A 19,729-nucleotide genomic window follows, 5' to 3' on the forward strand; every position below is an offset into this window, starting at 1 on the left:
ATATTATGAAAAATTAAATTGTAAATAACTTTAATCAAGTCTCATTCACCAACATGACACATAAAATGAACAAAAAGAGTATATGTTTTTGATAGTATGAATAAGATTCATAGCAACCAATAACCTCTGATCTAGTTAAAAAGGGTTTGGTTCTCCTCTACCAAAATCTAGGGTACAAAGTGTTGAGAGTGCCTTGAGTGATGACAACTATCTTGTGGTTTCAAGGCATCATCATCATTATTATTGAATTTCATTTTTGGTTCTACTGTTATAAGATTTTTCTAATTTTAGTCCACCAATATAATTATTTTTGTCACATTATATCCACTATTATTAAAAGTGTTCCAATTTTAATCAATTTTAAGATTTTTCATGGACTAAAATTAGAACACTTTTAATAATAGTGGACGCAATGTGACAAAAATAATTATGGTGGACTAAAATTGGAATGACCCATATAACAGTAGGACCAAAAATGAAATTATTATTATTATTATTATTATTATTAGTATTATTAGTAGTAGTATTATTAGTAGTAGTATTATTAGTAGTAGTAGTAGTAGTAGTAGTAGTAGTAGTAGTAGTAGTATAGTAGTATAGTAGTAGTAGTAGTAGTAGTAGTAGTAGTAGTAGTAGTATAGTAGTAGTAGTAGTAGTAGTAGTAGTAGTAGTAGTAGTATAGTAGTAGTAGTAGTAGTAGTAGTAGTAGTAGTAGTAGTAGTAGTAGTAGTAGTAGTAGTAGTAGTAGTAGTAGTAGTAGTAGTATAGTAGTAGTAGTAGTAGTAGTAGTATAGTAGTAGTAGTAGTAGTAGTAGTAGTAGTAGTAGTAGTAGTAGTAGTAGTAGTAGTAGTAGTAGTAGTAGTAGTAGTAGTAGTAGTAGTAGTAGTAGTAGTAGTAGTAGTAGTAGTAGTAGTAGTAGTAGTATAGTAGTAGTAGTAGTAGTAGTAGTAGTAGTAGTAGTAGTAGTAGTAGTAGTATAGTAGTAGTAGTAGTAGTAGTAGTAGTAGTAGTAGTAGTAGTAGTAGTAGTAGTAGTAGTAGTAGTAGTAGTAGTAGTAGTAGTAGTAGTAGTAGTAGTAGTAGTAGTAGTAGTAGTAGTAGTAGTAGTAGTAGTAGTAGTAGTAGTAGTATAGTAGTAGTAGTAGTAGTAGTAGTAGTAGTAGTAGTAGTAGTAGTAGTAGTAGTAGTAGTAGTAGTAGTAGTAGTAGTAGTAGTAGTAGTAGTAGTAGTAGTAGTAGTAGTAGTAGTAGTAGTAGTAGTAGTAGTAGTAGTAGTAGTAGTAGTAGTAGTAGTAGTAGTAGTAGTAGTAGTAGTAGCAGCAGCAGCAGCATAAGGTCACTATCGTGCCATGTAACAAAGTATAAGTTTATGAATTGACTAACTGATTAAAAGTATATATATATATATATATATATATATATATATATATATATAGGCAGGTTCAGGTGCGGCAGTGTCTTACGGTGCGGTTATTTCTTACGGTGCGGCAACACCAATAGTTCACCAAATATGCACCATCAACTTTAGGAAATACACCACACAAAACAGAGTAAACAGAGCCCTGCATCACCAAACACACACCATTAGGTGTGAGTAAAAACACCATACACTGTTCGGAAATACACCATTGGGGGTGGTGAGTTATATGGTGTGTTTTTTTGAGTCTGTGGTGTATTTTGTGATGTTTTATTACATTTCATTGGGGTGTGTTTTTATTACACTGTTGGTACATATTGTTAACACTGTTGGTGTATTCTGGAATTTGACCGCACCGCCGCACCGTAAGACCCCGCCGCATATGAGCGCTCTTCTATATATATATATATATATATATATATATATATATATATATATATATATATATATATATATATATATATATATATATATATATATATATATATATACATCATTATGAATTTATACATCAAAATAAAATCATGAAAAATGTATTAATTGAGCAACCAATTTGCAAGTTTTAATATTGTATTCGTTGTATTTAATATATACTAATTGTTTAGTCCTGTGGACATTACATTTAAAAAGAACTATATAAATTAATGCATTATTCTAAAAGAAATTAAAAGACTACAAGGTACATATTTATTTGAATTAATTATGATTTATGAAGTTAAATTTGCTTTTTCTCATACACGGTATAATCATTGTTCTCCTAAAAATTGAATTCCAAACTCAAATGATTTTCATACTCCAACTTGATAGAGTATATGAAAAGAATAAATTTTCTTACATTGTACTTTAACCTAATCTTCATTATACCGTTGCCAGATGTTACCACGCCTCGGCCCCCCACACAGCATAATCTTGTCCAAATGTTAACATGTTGAAATTTGGTGGAATAAGTTACCCTACATCATACTTTGGGCCAATCTTAATTATAACTTTGTCATCAATCTTTGCAACATAAACATCTGCATCAGCAGCTAAAATCTCCACGCTACTTGTTTCATTAATCCCATTTCTATTCCTGATTGAAGTCAATTTTAAAATGTCATCCTTCAATCCCCAATCAAAGAAATGGTCATAGAACTGCAAAAACAAAGAACAAGAATTTAGTAAGTAATCTGGTAATAATCTTTTATTGGACTTGACGAGTGTTGATCGGAACAGATATAAGATATAACATTTCTTATAAAATATAAAAATAAAACTTTACCACACATGGTACTCCAGGATGGGTGAGGATGTAAGCATATCCCTGAATAACTTTATCCCTGGGAAAAGGCCATTGGTGTTGTGTTGATCCGGTGTCATGACTATCTATAAAAGTGACAGCATTTTTTGGCGATATTCCTATCAATCCTGGAGGCTTTCCATGGGAATCCTTCAATCTCCAAAGCTCACCTAGCACAGCAGCCTGAAGAATTCCTTTGGTCGTGAAATCAAACGCCGTAACAGCCCCACCGCCATTCTGCACCCACTGGGATAACTCATTCCTGTGATCATCCTGGTTATAATCCGGTTTTCCATCTGAGCCATAAGACATATAGTTCCAAAACTGGCCGACGGCGAACTCTGGCGTAGTATTCTCCATGTAAACCTTGGTAATGTTAGCTGCATATCCCCTGACAAAATCGAATCTCCATCCATCAAACCCAATCTCAGACTTGAGCCAATTCATCCACTCCGATAACTCCTTCTGTACCCTGGGGTTAAGATGATCAATATCGGGGGCGGGGACGAAGTCTTTACCGGTGTCGGCATTGCCAGTGCCGTCGGAGTATTGAATGTCGTCTTTGCAGATGAGGTCCGGACCCCAGTCGAGGCGGTCATCCGTCGTGCCACCTTCGAAGATGCAGTAAATCCCCCTGTTGTCTTTGTTGTCAGCACATCTATGGTTTATCACTATGTCGGCCACCGCCTTTATCCCTTTGTCGTGAAGCGCTGCCACCAGTGCTTGCAGTTGTTGCTTATTTCCATACTTGGATGCATCCAAGTCATACAGCCTTCCAGGCATATACCCTGAACTCAAAAATTGTCAAAATCTGGCCATCATAAACATGGATCAAGAAACAAGAAAAAGATAGCACCTTCGGGAGCTACAGAGTGGGATGGTGGTGGCAACCAAACATGAGTTATCCCAGCATTAGCTAAATCCGGGATCAAATTTGTGAGCGAGTTGTACCATCCACCTTGCTGCTTGTTTGATTCCCAGTTGAACCCCTGAATCAAACAACATCAAATTAATCATGTCGAAATCAATCAAAACCGTGCATACAATACAGATAATATAATATATATATGCTGGGATGATACCTGGAATAACAGAGTAGAGCCAATTGTAGGAACAAAAATGCAGGCAAGACAGAAGCAAGAAAGAAACTGAAAAAGATTCATTTTTGTGAATTATTGGTTTAAACCCAGATGAGGAGAAGCAGCGGTGAGATTAGGGGAGTTATTTAGACTTTGGATTGACACTCAGACTAGTTGTGCATTAGAAAAGTCTGGTTTCACACCCTGTTGAGATGAGCCTTTTTGGGTTTAGACTTTAAGAGGAAATTTCGCATTTATTGGAGACAGGACTTATTCTTTCCCCAAATACAAACAAGACTTATTTCTTAGTACTGTATTAGATTGATGAGAGATATTAATTGTTGATTTCCAGCTTCAATTCGTGTTGGTTTCTCCTACTGCAAAGTCTTTTCCACGTGCATTATAATCAACTCTCCCTTGCGATCTTGTATTTTGACAATTGGGAACGAGTTGCGTCAGGAAAATTTTATTCATCACATCATTTTCCTACAATACACACTACAAAATTCATACACAATATAAAATAATAATTTTTAATATTTAAATTTAAATGGAATATATATTACCAAATAATGATATTTTTATATGACTCCATAAAATAGGTTTCAAAAAAATATGACTCCTTAAAATAATTTAAAATGAACAAAAAATTGAGAAAAAGAATATCTGTTCATCTCTAATAATAGCTAGTGTTTCATGTGCAATGTACATCTCAATGACGTATAACTTGAACACGAGTGCATTGGTTTCATTTATTGGGAAAATATTGAAGATGATATCATTTGAACTCCATTTAGAACAACATATAAAAAAGCATCATTTCATATATTCATACAGAAAACTGACCAATGTTTCTATCGATTAGCAATAGCGAATTTTCCAGCAATGACTCAGACCTAAGAACTTGATAAAAATGTCATTAAACTATAAGATACTCCGTACTTGACAGTTTCAGCACTTGTTATATACGTACCCTAAATTTTGTATACGAGAACCAAAGCCTTTTTACATAGCTAGATTAGAGGTTATTTGTTTTGTATCTTATACATACTATCAAAAACATATATAAATTAAAAATAAAAATAAATGATGGGCCCAAAATAACTCTCTATGGCCCTAACCAAGCTCAATGGCAATTTATATCCTACACCACGGCGCGCGTTGCACTATGCGCCCAGATGCAAAACGACGTCGTTTTAATTTATTTATTTTTTTGAATTTTCCGCCCCAGTGAATGGCAGTAGTTTTTTCTTTAAAAAAAAAAAACCGCTGTTCAAGAATGTACATAATGTTATACTAGAATACACATAATTGTATACATGAATGTACATAATTATATAACAAAATATACAACTCTTTTTAAAAGATAATACACATAATATAACATAATACATAATAAACATAAACTTTTAACATAATACACATCAACTATTAACATAATACACATCAACTATTAACATAATACACACAAATTTTCTGATTCGGATGTACATAATTGTATAAAAAGAATGTACATAATTGTATAAAAAATGTACATAACTGTATGAACCAATACACATAACTGTGTGAACAAATACACATAATCCCAGCAACTTCCTACCGCGCCTCCCAAAACGACCCCAAAACGACGTCGTTTTGAGAGGCGCGCGGCGCACAGTGCTATGTGCGCCGTGGTGTAGGGTATAACGATTGAAGCTCAATACATTTTGGTCCCGTTAGAAAATTTCAAATGACTACGCGTTAGTGTTGATTGGGGAAGAGTGGGATGACTCCATGTTTGATTCTTTCAACAGTGCTTAAAATAGTGGAATGCATCCACATTCACATTATATTGTCTTGGTGTTCAATTTGTACAAGAAAATGACACAAAGTTCATAGTGGTTGCGTGGAAAATGATTTCTCAACGATGGAGATGGATACTCATACTGGCTAATTAGCACCTAGTCCTTGTTGTATAGGACCATAGGTAAGCGATGACGTTGATTGTAATTTTTTTTTTTTTTACGTTACATTTATTTAGAGACTAATATAATAGTTGATTGTTTTAAGAGTAAATATCTACCAGGACTATGTGGTCTAATGGTATCCGGGTTGGACTTCCATTTGAAAGGTTGTAAGTTCAAGTCTCAGTGGAGGCGTTATTTTGGTTCTTTGTGTTTCAGTAGGTTGAGAAAGTATATGAACAGATACTACAATGTAATAGGGCCAGTAACATCCAAAAAAAGAGTAAATATCTAAAATGGTCCCTCGACTATAGCTAAATTCACAAATTAGTTCTCAACTTTCAATTTCAACCAATTAAGTCCTTAACTTTGCAATTTTGACACGATTTGGTCCTCCATCTATTTGACCGTTTGTTGACCATGATTGACGATCTATAGAAAAACCTTCAACTCTCGTCGGAGCACGTGGAGGCCTCCAGGATGACGTTGCACCGGTTCGGAAACACGTCATCTTCTTCGCTCTGATACGAACTCAACTACATTGAATACAAAGGGGGGATGGAGAAAGGCGACCAGATTTAGTAGATTGCTTTCGGTAGTGGATTCGAATGTAACAGTGCGGTCTGTAAATGCAACCGGAACCTTAAAAAATCGATGATGGACCATGAAATTACATATATATTCTCAAAAATCACAGTCAAAAAACGGTCAAATAGACAGAGGACTAAAGGACTAAATTGTGTTAAATTTATAAAGTTAAGAACTTAATTGGTTGAAATTGAAAGTCGAAGACCAATTTGTGAATTTAGCTATAGTCGAGGGACCATTTTAAGTATTTACTCTTGTTTTAACTTTGCCATATTTGTATTGTCCTATTCTTTGTTCATAATATTTCTTTTCTTTTGCGTTACATTTATTTAGCAACTAATAGAATAACTGATTGTCTTTTCTTCGATGTATTTGCTTTGCCTTATTATATTCTTTGTTCATAATTTGTAATAGCTTTGAGAGTTTAGTCTGCACTTACAAGCTTACCACTTTTTATATTTAGATAATTGGATAATATGTAAATTGATTTTATTGGCTTCTATATAATATATTTGTTTGTTTTAGGAAAAAAAAGGTTCAATTTTCTTGAGGAAAATAGAGATAATGGACACATAAATGTATTTTATAAATTGAAAACAAAACAAAATGAAAAAGAAAAGGAGAGAGTTAGGCATAAAATATTGAGTAACGAAGTCTTACATAAAAATTAATAAAGTTAATTTTTTTTTTTGTCCTAAATTTATATGTGACATTCCATTTTTAGACTTTTATTTTACAATATCTCATTTGATCTTAGTATTATTGTGACATAATTATTTTTGATCATTTATCAACAAAATCGTTCAAATGCCTTAAATACAGGAATATTTCAGTCTTTAAATAGGAATTTTTCAACAAAATCAAAATATAAATATAGCGGCCAACCCACTTTGTATTAAAAAAAAAAAAATCTAAATGTCCTTATATTTAATGTCATTCCAACGATTTTTTTGATGGATGACTAAAAATGGTTATGACATAATAATACTATGACTAAATGTAGATGTTCTAATTAAAAAAAAAAAAAAAAGACTAAAAGTAGACTGTTATCTATAAATTTAAAATAAAAAATATAATTAACTAAATTAATAATAATAAAATACTGGTCATGTCATATATGTATGTTTTCAGCAATAATTAGATGCGAGCATGCGTATTGAGCTCAACTTGTTCCTTTCTTCTTCCTTTTTTAGTTGTTCAAAAGTATCCCTCCAATCGATAACCAGAAAATTAATCCAACATCCCTACTGTCAATATATTAATGACATATTTGATTCATAGAATAGGTCAGAAATGGAATGACATTCCTTGAAATAGACCCCTAAAAATGTCAGCACACTAACTTGTTCCTTTCTAGATTCTCATAATGGGTCAATTGACTATTGCCACTGTTTTGACCGTGGGTCAATGATCATTTGGCATGTCAAGTTGGATAAGTCCATCTTTGAGCCATATGACATTTTTTCAATACAGTATATCAAATGTTAAAACTCCAATGGAAGAAAATAAAACCAAAAAAAAAAAACAAAACAAAAACAAAAACAAAAAAAAAAAATGTAATTCATATTTTTTGGAAAATATATGTTACCCTTCTCTTTTTCCACACGTTTGTTTGACACGTAAGATTTGGGACAAAGTCAAGTAGGCAACAAATATCAGCAAAATGAAAATGAAAATTAAAGCTGTAGCGCATTTGATTTTGGACCGTGGGTGAAACTTGCCCCTGGCAATCCTGACCAACAAAAAATTATAAGAAGTTAGACAGCTTAGATTGCATATCGTGGCCTAGACAAAAAGTTAAACTTTAAACATTATAGTTACTAAATTAATTATTAATTATGTGACTAATTTGACTGAATTGGCCAAGTTATAGCCATATATATATATATATATATATATATATATATACTTATGTTAACCCAACTTCATCCAATTATTCCCAAGTCTATAAAATTCTGCTCCTAGAACCACGGCAAAGATAAATTGTGAGTGTAGCAATTAGCCCATCGGTCAGATCCTAATTTTCAAGTGCTCACAAGGGTCATGTTTCACGTGGGATTCGGACATCCATGTTGCAGCCTTTAGTTGTAACATCAAGTCAACAACAAATCACTATTAAGTCCCGGAGCGAAGAGACAAGGTTCAAACATAACAATGTAGAGATTATATTAAAGTGGACAGATCCCTTGTGCACGCACAATATTTGGTTCTATCTGCTGAGACATTGAGTCACTGTAATTTACATCTACCAAAATGTTCTTTTGAGTTGGGGTTGCGAATTCAACCTTTAATTTGGGAGAAGTCCGGTCCGGGGGCGAGCCGTAGCCTATTTATTAGTATGCATGCTTGTATTGAAACATACACTGGGCAGTTTAATTAGTTTCAATTCAACCGTACCCCCAGACCTCTCTCTCATTATATTGCATTCTTATATTATACTAGTTTTTTTAATCTGTTCCTCGACGATCCCGGGCTTGAGTGAGTCATGGATTCGCAGGAATGGATTATTTTCATACTCCTGAGTTTACATCTTTGTTCCGCCACCATAGCCGCCGACAACATAGATCCCAATTACGAATGGCACCAGTGCGGAACGAGTGGGAACTACACTCCAAACAGCACATACGACAACAACCTCAACACACTTCTGTCGTCCCTCTCAAACAACGTAAACCAATACGGATTCTACAACGGTTCCGTTGGGCAAGACTCGGAGAGGGCTAGCGCCGCCGTGCTATGCAGAGGGGACGTTGAACTGAGCGTATGTCGTAGCTGTGTTAGCGACAATGCTGTGAGGATTAAACAGTGGTGTCCTAATCAGAAGGAGGCATTCCGGTGGTACAACATCTGCAGTATATATTACTCCCATGAATCCATCATAGGTTCTTTGCGAACCACTCCTGAAATCGAACAACATAGTATCACCCCTGTTCAGAATCCTGGTCAGTTTAATCAGGATTTGACAAGCCTGGTAGACAGACTAAGAAGACAAGCCGTGAATGGCGGTCCGTTCCTCAAGTACGCGGCTAATAGTACGGCGGGACCGGACTCCCAGACCATATATGCGTATGTGCAGTGCACCCCTGATTTGTCTGTTCGCGATTGCGAAAATTGCCTGAAGAGTGCTTTCGCTCTATGGAATAAATCGAAGGGTAATGGGATGATAGGGGCAAGAGTTCTGCGTCCCAGCTGCTTTTTTCGCTATGAGATTAGCCCCTTCTTCGGTGCCTCGCTCATTAACGGATCTCATTCAACACCTCAACCACTTCCACCACCACTAGCTTCGCCTTCACCTGCTTCTTCTCCTCCTCCGCCACCGCAGTCAGGTAAACTTTTTGTGCAAGGTCTTACATGACATAATTAACTTCTTTTTTCAAAATTTGTAACATGGAGTGCTCAGACCACCTGATCTAAAGTCATCATTCCAGGCTTCCCGTCCTAATTAAGGACAATAGGGTGGCCGGGGTTTGACTCCCACCAACAATAGTTAGGACGTACTCTTCAGTGGTCCATCTTGCATTGTATTGTGGACTTTGGTGTAAATTTATTAATTGTAACACATAATTTGAATTAATCATTTTAGACCAGGCTTAGACCACCCTACCTAAACTCATCATTCCTCGCCGTAAGGACAGTAGGGTGGCCGGGATTTGACTCCCACCAACAATATCTTAAAGTTAGGACTCTTCACTGGTCCATCATGCATTGTATTGTAGACTTTGGTGTAAATTTATTAATTGTAACACATAATTTGAATTGATATTTTAGACCAGAGTCTATAATGTAGGATGAACTCTGATCCATGGTATAATTTGTTAGGTTCTAAGGTCTTAAAATTAAGCTGAGAAACTTAATGTATTAAAAAAAAAAAAAAAAAAAAATCTAACATGGTACATGCATGGCAGTACTAAATTTCTTATCTGAAACTAATCCAAAGATTTTGTTTTTGTAGGGAAAGATGGTAATAAAGCCCCAACAGTAACCATTGCTGCTTCAATTGCGGCGGGACTAGTTCTTGGTGTCATCATCTGATCCAGTTAAGGCTCAAGAAGCACGAAGGAGAAGTTGCAGTTTAGAATAATTTGTGTTGAGCTGTTATGCTCTGTTGAGTGTTGAGTGATCCTCCAAGGAATACAGTTATGTTTGTTTGTTAGAATTATGAGGTTTTTGAGTGCATCTTGAGTGGAGATAGAATTTAATTGTGATTTTTTACTTTTAATCATAGACTTATGTTACTCAATAATAAATTGAGCTTTTGTATTGATATATTTGCTGTGTGCCCTTATATTCTTTAACATATAAATACCTCTATGAAAGATCCGGACCACGTCGTGATTTACACCAAAATAAATAAATATAAATACCTCTGTACTGCACTTGGATAAAAATAATGGATCGGAATTATTCATAGCTCTTTATTTTTTCTTTATTAGACTAATTTTATATTAATTAATGTGATGCTTGCATCTTGCAAGATGAAGTTGCTTACATCATGCCATTTATTTATTTTTTATTTTAAAAAAAAAACCATGTGGCTATACTTCCGAAAATCATAATGTATTTGGCTAAATTTGTTAATTGTTAGTTTATCATTATTTTGTTGTTATTATTATTATTATTATTATTATTATTATTATTATTATTATTATTATTATTATTAAAAGTACGTTAGAATTGCATAGATGTAAAAAAAATAGTTAGTGAATTGCAAATATAATTATTATTGTTATTATTATTATTATTATTATTATTATTATTATTATTATTATTATTATTATTATTATGATCAACTTTTAAAAAAAAAAAGGAAATAGTATGATGATCAACTTTTTAAAGTGAGAGAGTACATTATTGTAGATATAAACAAAGTCTAATAAGAAATGAAATGTGATCAACACTTGGTTAAAAGCTAAGGCAAATTATTGTGTGGACCATGAGATACACATATATGGGACTTGAACAAATACTTTTAATCACTAGTATAAATATGACCAAACACATCTATTGTATAGTACTCCGTAAATGATAATACACAGTATACTTCGAATTTTTGCAATGGTGTAGTATACGGCTCTGTTTGGCAGAGCTTATTTAGGAGCTTATAACTTATTTTAAGCTACTAATAAGCTATAATTCTGTTTGGTAATGTTCTCAAAATAAGCTCATAGCTTAAAATAAGAGCTTATTTTGGAACGCAGGTAGCGTTTCAAAATAAGCTCCTAACTTCCTAACTTTTTTTCTATCTTTATCCTTATTATTTTTAAAAAATGACATAATTTATCCTTTCCAATTAAAACTTTTTTCTCTTATCCTTTATCCGCAACTTTCACTGTAATTATTATTATTATTATTATTATTATTATTATTATTATTATTATTAGATTTGCAACAATATTGCTACTTCATTATGAGCTGCTAGATAATGATTATGCTAATAGTTTTATTTTAAAATGTTAATTTTTTGAAAGACAAAAATGTTAAATTTTAATATGTAAAAAACTAATTTAAACTTTATGAAGATGCCCTTTTAGTCTTTTTACATTTATCAGCTTATCAAAAAGTTAATTTTACCAAACACTTTCAATCATAACAGCTAGTTTAACAGCTCTTCAGTTTTCAGCTCCGAACTTATAGCTTTTCAGCTTTCAGCTCCTAACTTATATCTTTTCAGCTAGGTTTGCCAAACAGAGCCTACTTCAATTCTTACACGTAAGGTCACTATCCTCCATTAATGATGATGACTTTTCAAGATTTCACATCCAATGTATCAATATAATTACTTCTATTATAAATGTCATGTAACAAAGTATAAGTTTATGAATTGACTAATTGATTAAAAGTATATAATACATTATTATGATATTAGAAAAAATAATAACACCCTTAGTGAGAATTCTTTACACGAAACAAGACTTTCCTGTCAAAATAAACCTCATTGGTTTTCCAATTTTTCAATTTCCACTGCGAACTTTTTCTTTAATTTGGAATTCTTCTTACAAGTTTAGTTGAATAAGCAATTGAAGACGTAGTTTTATATATATATATATATATATATATATATATATATATATATATATATATATATATATATATATATATATATATATATATATATATTTGTGAATTGATAAGTTCTATTATTTTGTACAAATTAATTAAATGAAAATATTTTATTTAAATGTGTGTAAATTCTTATGCATTAAAATTATTTATTATAAAAGTCTCAACTTAGGCATAATTGTACATATCTTACTTCAATTTTTTTATGACAAAATTAAATTGAATTATATAACTACGCCTTCGCTTTCAAAAAAAAAAAAAAAATATATATATATATATATATATATATATATATATATATATACACGCGTGCGTACACACTTATACATTAACATGCAAAGTGAGCACGTATCAAATATTTTTCTTACACTAAAGAAAATTCAAAAGTTGCTCACTTAAAAGTGACTCTCAATACTCAGGAAGTCAATACAATATTAAAAGAAAATCAAAGTTGTAGTAAATGTGTACTGATTGCGTATGATTGTTCAACAATATAATGTTATTTCGCTCCATGTTGTGATCAAATCCAAGTGCTTGAAATAGGAAATACTAAGCAATATTATTCAAATTCTTTATTTGTACTCTTTGTTAATGTTATTTGAGTTCATTAATTTAAAAAAAGAAATAGTTATCATATATTTTATTATTTTTTAAATATACACTAAACATTTTGGAAAAAAATAACATAAAAAATTAGGCAGGTATTGGCTAAATAGTTGGGTAGGTCCAAGGAATTGAAGTCTATACCTATGATATTCCAATTGAAAAATATTACTAGGTCATTTTTCTATGTTGGTTGGCACTCGACATCAAAGAATTTTCTTAATGCGTGATAACTTCATAACTTATTGGATGGTTGGGTCAATGTTTCATTATTTACAAAAAAAAATTTCACAATCACTATTTGAAGTCCTTATACTTGTAAAGGTACAATGGATTTTGTTTGTTCCATATTGGTGTGTAAACATAATTCGTGTTTTATATTCAAAATTCTTATATAAGAGTGAAGTTTACCTAGTGTACACCCTCAAACAGTAGCAACATGTTTTTCACATTATTACCAGAAAATAAAACACACATACTCTATTATTAGCCCCTCATCTACATACCATCATAATTATATTATTACATTCATTATTAGTATTGCTTACTTTACTCACTACACTAAATTGAAAATAATTGAATTATAAGAAGTTTTTAGTTTTTAATATAAAATGAAAATTTTAATTTTTTTAAAATAAAATTGGAAAGGCCGGTAACTAAACAAAAATTTTCAATATATCATTATCATTTTTATCAATCCAAAAGAAAAAAGAAAAAAGAAAAAAAAAAGGTCTGAAATCAACAATAGTAAACAAGAAGAAAATTTGTGGAATTTTGTGAGTGTCGTGTTTGAATTGGCATTTACATCATTTTTCCACAAGCTCGCGGTGGGAAAGGGAATAAAGACTTTGAGAGACGACCAAGTTCATGCATTAAATAACTGATTAAAGTATGTTGAAATAACTTGGGGTTGGAATGCTATTTAAGGGTAAACTAGTATTTGTGCCGTGGCAAATATGTTATAAAAATATACCCTATATGAGGTTTATTTATATATAAAAATTTTGTTATTTAATAATTATGTGTGAATTGCTATGATAAAATTATGAACATAAATATATTTACAATTTAAATAAGAATTGGTATTTAAGGTGGTTGATTACTACAAATCTTAAACTATATTAAAAATTTAGTACATAGTATTTAATATTACAAATTTTTTAGAATTTAATAAACTACAATAGTAATTGAATTACAATTTTCAGAGTCACCGCGGATCAAATTTTTTAGACCTTTGAGATTTCTAGAGTTAGAAATCTCAAAGGTCTAAAAATTTTGATTCGTGGTGATTCTGAAAATTGTTAGAAATCTCAAAGGTCTAAAAATTTTGATCCGTGGTGACTCTGAAAATAGTTAGAAATCTCAAAAGTCCAAAAATTTTGATTCGTGGTGACTCTGAAAATTGAAATTCAATTACTATTGTAGTTTATTAAGTTCTTAAAAATTTGTAATATTAAATACTATGTACTAAATTTTTAAGATTGACCTCATTAGAATAATCTCAATTGAAGTTTATTTGTGAGTTTTTGGATAGATTGGATGAGGCAAGAGAGATGAAAATAAATTAAGGTTAATTTGAATTTTTATGCACCATGTTATAAATAAATAAATAAATAAATCTTAACTATAATATAACCATATGATTTGGAACAATAATTGATCACCAAATCATATGGTTATATTATAGTTAGTAGTCTTGAGCAATTTAGATTTTTAAAGAGTACCTAAAATTTGGACAAAATCATTCACAAAAAAGACCATAAAGAGTCATTTTGCTAACAACTCAAGGATTAAAAACGTTGACACCCTAACATATGGATTGAAGAGTAACGAAAATTTTGACTGGTACATCAATAGAAAGCCAAACGTGTTACTTCCTTAAGAACTCAATAACTAAAAGGAGTAATACCCATAACGTAGAGATTGAATGTACTATTATTTTAGGACAGAAAATATAATTTCCCCTTCTTTTATACTTTAATATAAAAATAAGATTTCAGCTAGTTCAAGATACAAGAAGAATTTTAACTTGATCGGATAGTTAGCTTGGTAATTACAAGTGGTCATATATATGGTTTACCTCCTAAAGGAAGAATTCTGACACTCATCATTATTCAATAAGCTCGTGGACAGGGTGAGTTGGCGACAGGAGAGAAACGTACGTGTGTAATATCTTCTACCTTTATGATATGATTCAGGTTGAATATGTCCTGTCCGTAGCTTATTTGATTAACTAGCTAGCATGCTTGAACAGATTGAAACTTAGTACTAGGTAGTTTGGTTTCAAGCCTGCCGTGACCTTTTTTTGCATTCTTTCTTATTTTCACTATACTAAGCTAGTTTTTAATCCTTGAATTGTCTGCAGATCTTCTGGGGTTGATCCACTAACGGCACTAAGTGGCCATGGATTTCCAGAAATGGATTGTTGTTTTCCTAATCTTGAGTTTACATGTTTGTGCCACCGGCGCTGAAGATATAGATGTTAATTACGAATGGCATATTTGTGGAAGGAACGGGACTTACAGTCGAGACAGCGCATACCGCAAGAACCTGCAGGACAACCTTTTACCATCCCTCTCAAACAACGTAAATGAATATGGATTCTATAACGGCTCCGTTGGGCAAGGATCAGAGAGGGTTAGCGCTATTGTGCTGTGCAGAGGGGATTCTGATATTAATCTATGTCGGAGCTGTGTTAGTGATAATGCTCGGAGGATTTTAGAGTGGTGTCCAACTCAGAAAGAGGCATTCCGGTGGTACAACATCTGTAGTATATATTACTCCGATGAATCCATCATAGGTTCCCTGCGAACCACTCCTGAAATTACTCAATATAGTAGCATCAGTCTGGAGCATCCTGCCCAGTTTAATCAAAATTTGACAGACATGGTAGACCGCCTGAGAACACAAGCCGCTGCCGGCGGTCCATTCCTCAAGTACGCAGCTGATATTACAAGTGGACCAGACCAACATACCATATTTTCATATGTGCAGTGCACCCCTGATTTATCTGTTCGTGATTGCACTGATTGCATAAACACTGCTATCGATCTGTGGAATAAATCGGATGGCAATGGCAGGATAGGGGCAAGAGTACTGCGTCCCAGCTGCTTTTTTCGCTATGAGATTAGCCCCTTCTTCGGTACCTCGCTGATAAATGAATCTGTTTCAACACTTCCACCACCACCAGGTGAACTTTTTTTTTTTAATACATTAAATTTTCCCGTTTAGGCTAGACTAATCCCCTCATAACCCTTGTCCAAGAGTCGACAGAAGAGGTAAATCAGGAGTCGTCTAAAGAGCCTCTAATCAGTCCCGGGCCTTTCATTGACTTTGCACACAAAAGATCCATTATTTCCGCATACACTTCTGCCAACTTGTAAAGTTCAAGTTTTGTATATCATTGTGAGATTAATAAAGTGTTTTTTTGGACAGGGAAGGATGGTAATAAAACAGTCATCATTATTGTAATTGTAGTTGCCATTGCTGCGGGTCTCATCGGGGTTGCTATTTGCATTTTTGTCATCTTAAGAAAAAGGCAAACAAGGAAGGCCAATAGCTTTGTAAAGAGTAAGTGTAAGTTTCAATTAGACTTTAAATTGTAACTTAATTGTTCATACACTTAGCTTTAATGTTTGAGTTGAATCTCAAAAGATCATTCTTGGTTTCTATGTGAAGGTCCAGAAGAAACTAGCTCTACTGTTGAAATTAGTACTGTGGAGTCCCTGAAGTATGATTTGATTACCATACAAAATGCCACAGATAACTTCTCTGAAGCAAACAAGTTAGGAGAAGGAGGTTTTGGACCTGTATACAAGGTAAATTTAGCATTAACTTTACTAATTAATAGTTATAATGATATTCTATATTCTATAACTTATAACTTTTTTTTTAGTAAAATATTAATTTGGAAATAATTAGGGTAAACTTGAAAACGGGCTAGAAATTGCGGTGAAGAGGTTATCCGAAAATTCAAGGCAAGGTAATTTAGAATTTAAAAATGAGGTGGCTTTAATGGCTAGGCTTCAGCACAGGAATTTGGTAAGGCTACTTGGTTACTGCCAGGAAGGAAGAGAAATGATTCTCATCTATGAATTTGTCCCCAACGGTGGCCTTGACCACATTTTATTTGGTAATATAGTTCTCAAACCCGTGTTTCCCTTTTGTTTATAAATTTGAATCCATATCTTATTAGTTAAGAAATGTTGCATTTTAGATCCTATAAAATATGGATATTTGGATTGGGGGAGGCGCTACAAAATCATAGAAAGCATTGGCAGAGGGCTTGTTTATCTACATGAAGACTCTCGTCTTCGTATTATTCATCGCGATCTCAAAGCAAGTAACATTCTACTAGATGAAGATTTGAATCCAAAAATTGCAGATTTTGGCATGGCTAGGTTGTTTACTTTAGATGAAACTCAAGGTTCTACAAGCAGAATCGTTGGAACATAGTAAGTACTCTACTAATCTAATTTTTAGCTGGAAGATGATGCACTCAAAGTAATTTTATTAGTTAAATACTAGAGTAACACATTCAACCACTTGGCATTGCAGTGGATATATGGCACCAGAGTATGCATGGCAAGGTTTATTTTCTATTAGATCAGATGTATATAGTTTTGGAGTGTTAGTCCTGGAAATTATAAGCGGACAAAAGAATACCAGTTTTCAAAACGGAGAATCTATGAAAGACCTTCTAAGCTATGTAAGTATGAATATCAGTCCTGATGTGTGTATGAGTAACAAATTATATTGACATAAATAAATTGTGAGTGTTGTTACAGGCTTGGACACATTGGAAAGGTGGGTCTGCTTCAAATGTTATGGATCCAATGCTGAGGGGTACATCTAGTCCAGTGCATGAGATAACAAAATGCATTCACATTGCCTTGTTGTGTGTTCAAGAAAATGTTACAGATAGACCAACAATGACTGAAGTTCTTCAAATGTTAAGTAACTTAACTATGAGCCTTCGAGTACCCTCAGCCCCTGGATTTTTTATCCATAGCAGCGTTAGTTCAGAGGTGTCGAATCAGTCTACCAAAAATGAGATGTCAATAAGTGAGCAGTTTCCCAGATAGCATCCGAAGTGATACCAAAATGATCAATTCAAGCACATCATGTGGTTGCTCATTGCTTTTGCTTTTAGTTCTGTATTGTTTTTGTAATATTGATAATATTTGTCTGAGAGTTTGTTCTTCATACTATTGTCCATCTTGCTGCTAATATTTTGTAGAGTTTTTATTGTTTGGAATGTTCATTGGCTGCTCTGTTTAATCTGCATATGGTTTTGGTGTTTAGTAGTTTGTAACATCTTGATTGTGTCCTGTTTTATACGTTGCAGTCATTTTCGGGGTAAATCATGATATTAACTAATTAAAGTGTACAAATAGTGCTAGTCATTATTTATTTAGCTCCATAGTATGTATGTATCAGCCTCGGAAGTTATAAGTATGTTGAAGAATTTATCTTTTCAACACATACATACACCGCATAATTAATCTACAAAATATATTACTTACTTTACACAGCTCAACTGATTGACTAATTTAAAAAGGGAAAATGGCACTTTTTACCCCTGAGTTATATACTTATAGCACTTTTTCCCCCTCAATTATTTAGGTAAGCACATTAGCCCCCTCAATTATTCTAAAAGTGGTGCCTTTTCCCCCTAATATATTAAATTGACATTTATACCCTTAAAGTAAACATTTTATTTATTTTATTACTCCAACAAATTATTGCGTATACGTAGGGAAGACCACGGTTCGGTTTGAATTGAACCGAATACTAAAGCAATCGAATTAATAGTTTACGGTTATAATTCAGATCTAGAACCCAATATTTAAATATCAATTTATTAAAATTATGTATCAAAAAAATTGAATCTTGAACCGTGAACCGGCGGTTCCGGATCTGATTCGCGATTTTGAACCGTCTTTATTTTAAAATTTTATTTTTTATTTTAAAATAGTCTAAATTAAACAATAAATGTATTTTATTTTTTCAGTTCGGAACATGAACCATCCGTTCCGGTTCACGATTTTAATGAACTCTTAAATATCGAATTTTGATTCTAAATTGTAATTGGAATATTTCGGTTTGGTTGCTATGGTGTTTGTTTAGTTTGAACCAAATTATGGTCATAATTTGTTGGAAAAAAAAATAAATTTAATATTTAGTTTAAGGGTAAATATGTCCATTTAACATTTCAGGGGGAAAAACAGCCACTTACTTTACACAGCTCAACTGATTGACTAATTTAAATCAAATTAAATACGTGTACGTGTAAATAGTAAATTATTAAAGACAACTAAGATTTACCTCGTAATTTCCTACCACGACACTATTACTATTAGTCTATATTCATTATAATTATTGATTTGCTATTTTTACTACAAAGTATTAAAATGAGTTAATTTTATTTTTTTGGGAGAAGAGTTAATTTTATTTTTTGTCCTAGATTTATGTGTCAATTCACTTTTAGTCTTTTTTTTTTTTTAAATATCAATCTTTGTTCTAGTATTATTGTGGCATGATCATTTTTGTTCATTTGTCTGCAAAACCGGTTAAATGACATTAAATACAAGAGTATTTTGATTTATTCAGTTCTAAGTGTTAAGTTTTTTTTTTTTTTTCGGTCCTATATTTATATGTGTCATTCATTTCTAGTCTTTTTTTTTTCTTCAAAAGATCCTCGTTGATCCTATCATTATTCTGGCACGATCGTTTTTTGTCATCACTGACATTATTAACCA

General features: G+C 32.5%; 3 protein-coding genes across 3 annotated transcripts in view; 1 reads left to right on the forward strand and 2 right to left on the reverse strand.

Moving 5' to 3' along the window:
- LOC109167083 (alpha-amylase-like) overlaps nucleotides 1-19,729 on the reverse strand; it is a 39,424-nt gene that overhangs the window by 9,378 nt on the left and 10,317 nt on the right. The gene's annotated exons all lie outside the window — the stretch shown is intronic.
- On the reverse strand, nucleotides 2,038-4,053 carry LOC109167084 (alpha-amylase-like). The gene is made up of 4 exons (XM_019315993.1): nucleotides 3,778-4,053; nucleotides 3,552-3,684; nucleotides 2,678-3,483; nucleotides 2,038-2,550 (listed from the first exon to the last, which is right to left on the reverse strand). The coding sequence occupies exons 1-4, from the start codon at nucleotides 3,856-3,858 to the stop codon at nucleotides 2,365-2,367; spliced, it is 1,206 nt and encodes a 401-aa protein (XP_019171538.1). The 5' UTR covers nucleotides 3,859-4,053; the 3' UTR covers nucleotides 2,038-2,364.
- LOC109167074 (putative receptor-like protein kinase At4g00960) lies at nucleotides 8,751-18,271 on the forward strand. The gene is made up of 7 exons (XM_019315978.1): nucleotides 8,751-9,631; nucleotides 16,404-16,538; nucleotides 16,647-16,786; nucleotides 16,890-17,100; nucleotides 17,185-17,422; nucleotides 17,526-17,676; nucleotides 17,756-18,271. The coding sequence occupies exons 1-7, from the start codon at nucleotides 8,791-8,793 to the stop codon at nucleotides 18,050-18,052; spliced, it is 2,013 nt and encodes a 670-aa protein (XP_019171523.1). The 5' UTR covers nucleotides 8,751-8,790; the 3' UTR covers nucleotides 18,053-18,271.

Source organism: Ipomoea nil, unplaced genomic scaffold (genome assembly GCF_001879475.1).
Source record: "Ipomoea nil cultivar Tokyo-kokei standard unplaced genomic scaffold, Asagao_1.1 scaffold3147, whole genome shotgun sequence".
Classification (NCBI taxonomy): domain Eukaryota; kingdom Viridiplantae; phylum Streptophyta; class Magnoliopsida; order Solanales; family Convolvulaceae; genus Ipomoea; species Ipomoea nil.

Bases quoted from the DNA above. Each gene is read 5' to 3' on its own strand.
- LOC109167084 (XM_019315993.1), bottom strand. From the start codon at position 3,858: ATGAATCTTTTTCAGTTTCTTTCTTGCTTCTGTCTTGCCTGCATTTTT. The intron at 3,685-3,777 runs GTATCATCCCAG...TGTTTGATTCAG, and splicing joins GCTCTACTCTGTTATTCCAG to GGGTTCAACTGGGAATCAAA. The intron at 2,551-2,677 runs GTAAAGTTTTAT...TTGTTTTTGCAG, and splicing joins ATCCTGGAGTACCATGTGTG to TTCTATGACCATTTCTTTGA.
- LOC109167074 (XM_019315978.1), top strand. From the start codon at position 8,791: ATGGATTCGCAGGAATGGATTATTTTCATACTCCTGAGTTTACATCTT. The intron at 9,632-16,403 runs GTAAACTTTTTG...TTTTTTGGACAG, and splicing joins TCCTCCGCCACCGCAGTCAG to GGAAGGATGGTAATAAAACA. The intron at 17,101-17,184 runs GTAATATAGTTC...GTTGCATTTTAG, and splicing joins CCTTGACCACATTTTATTTG to ATCCTATAAAATATGGATAT.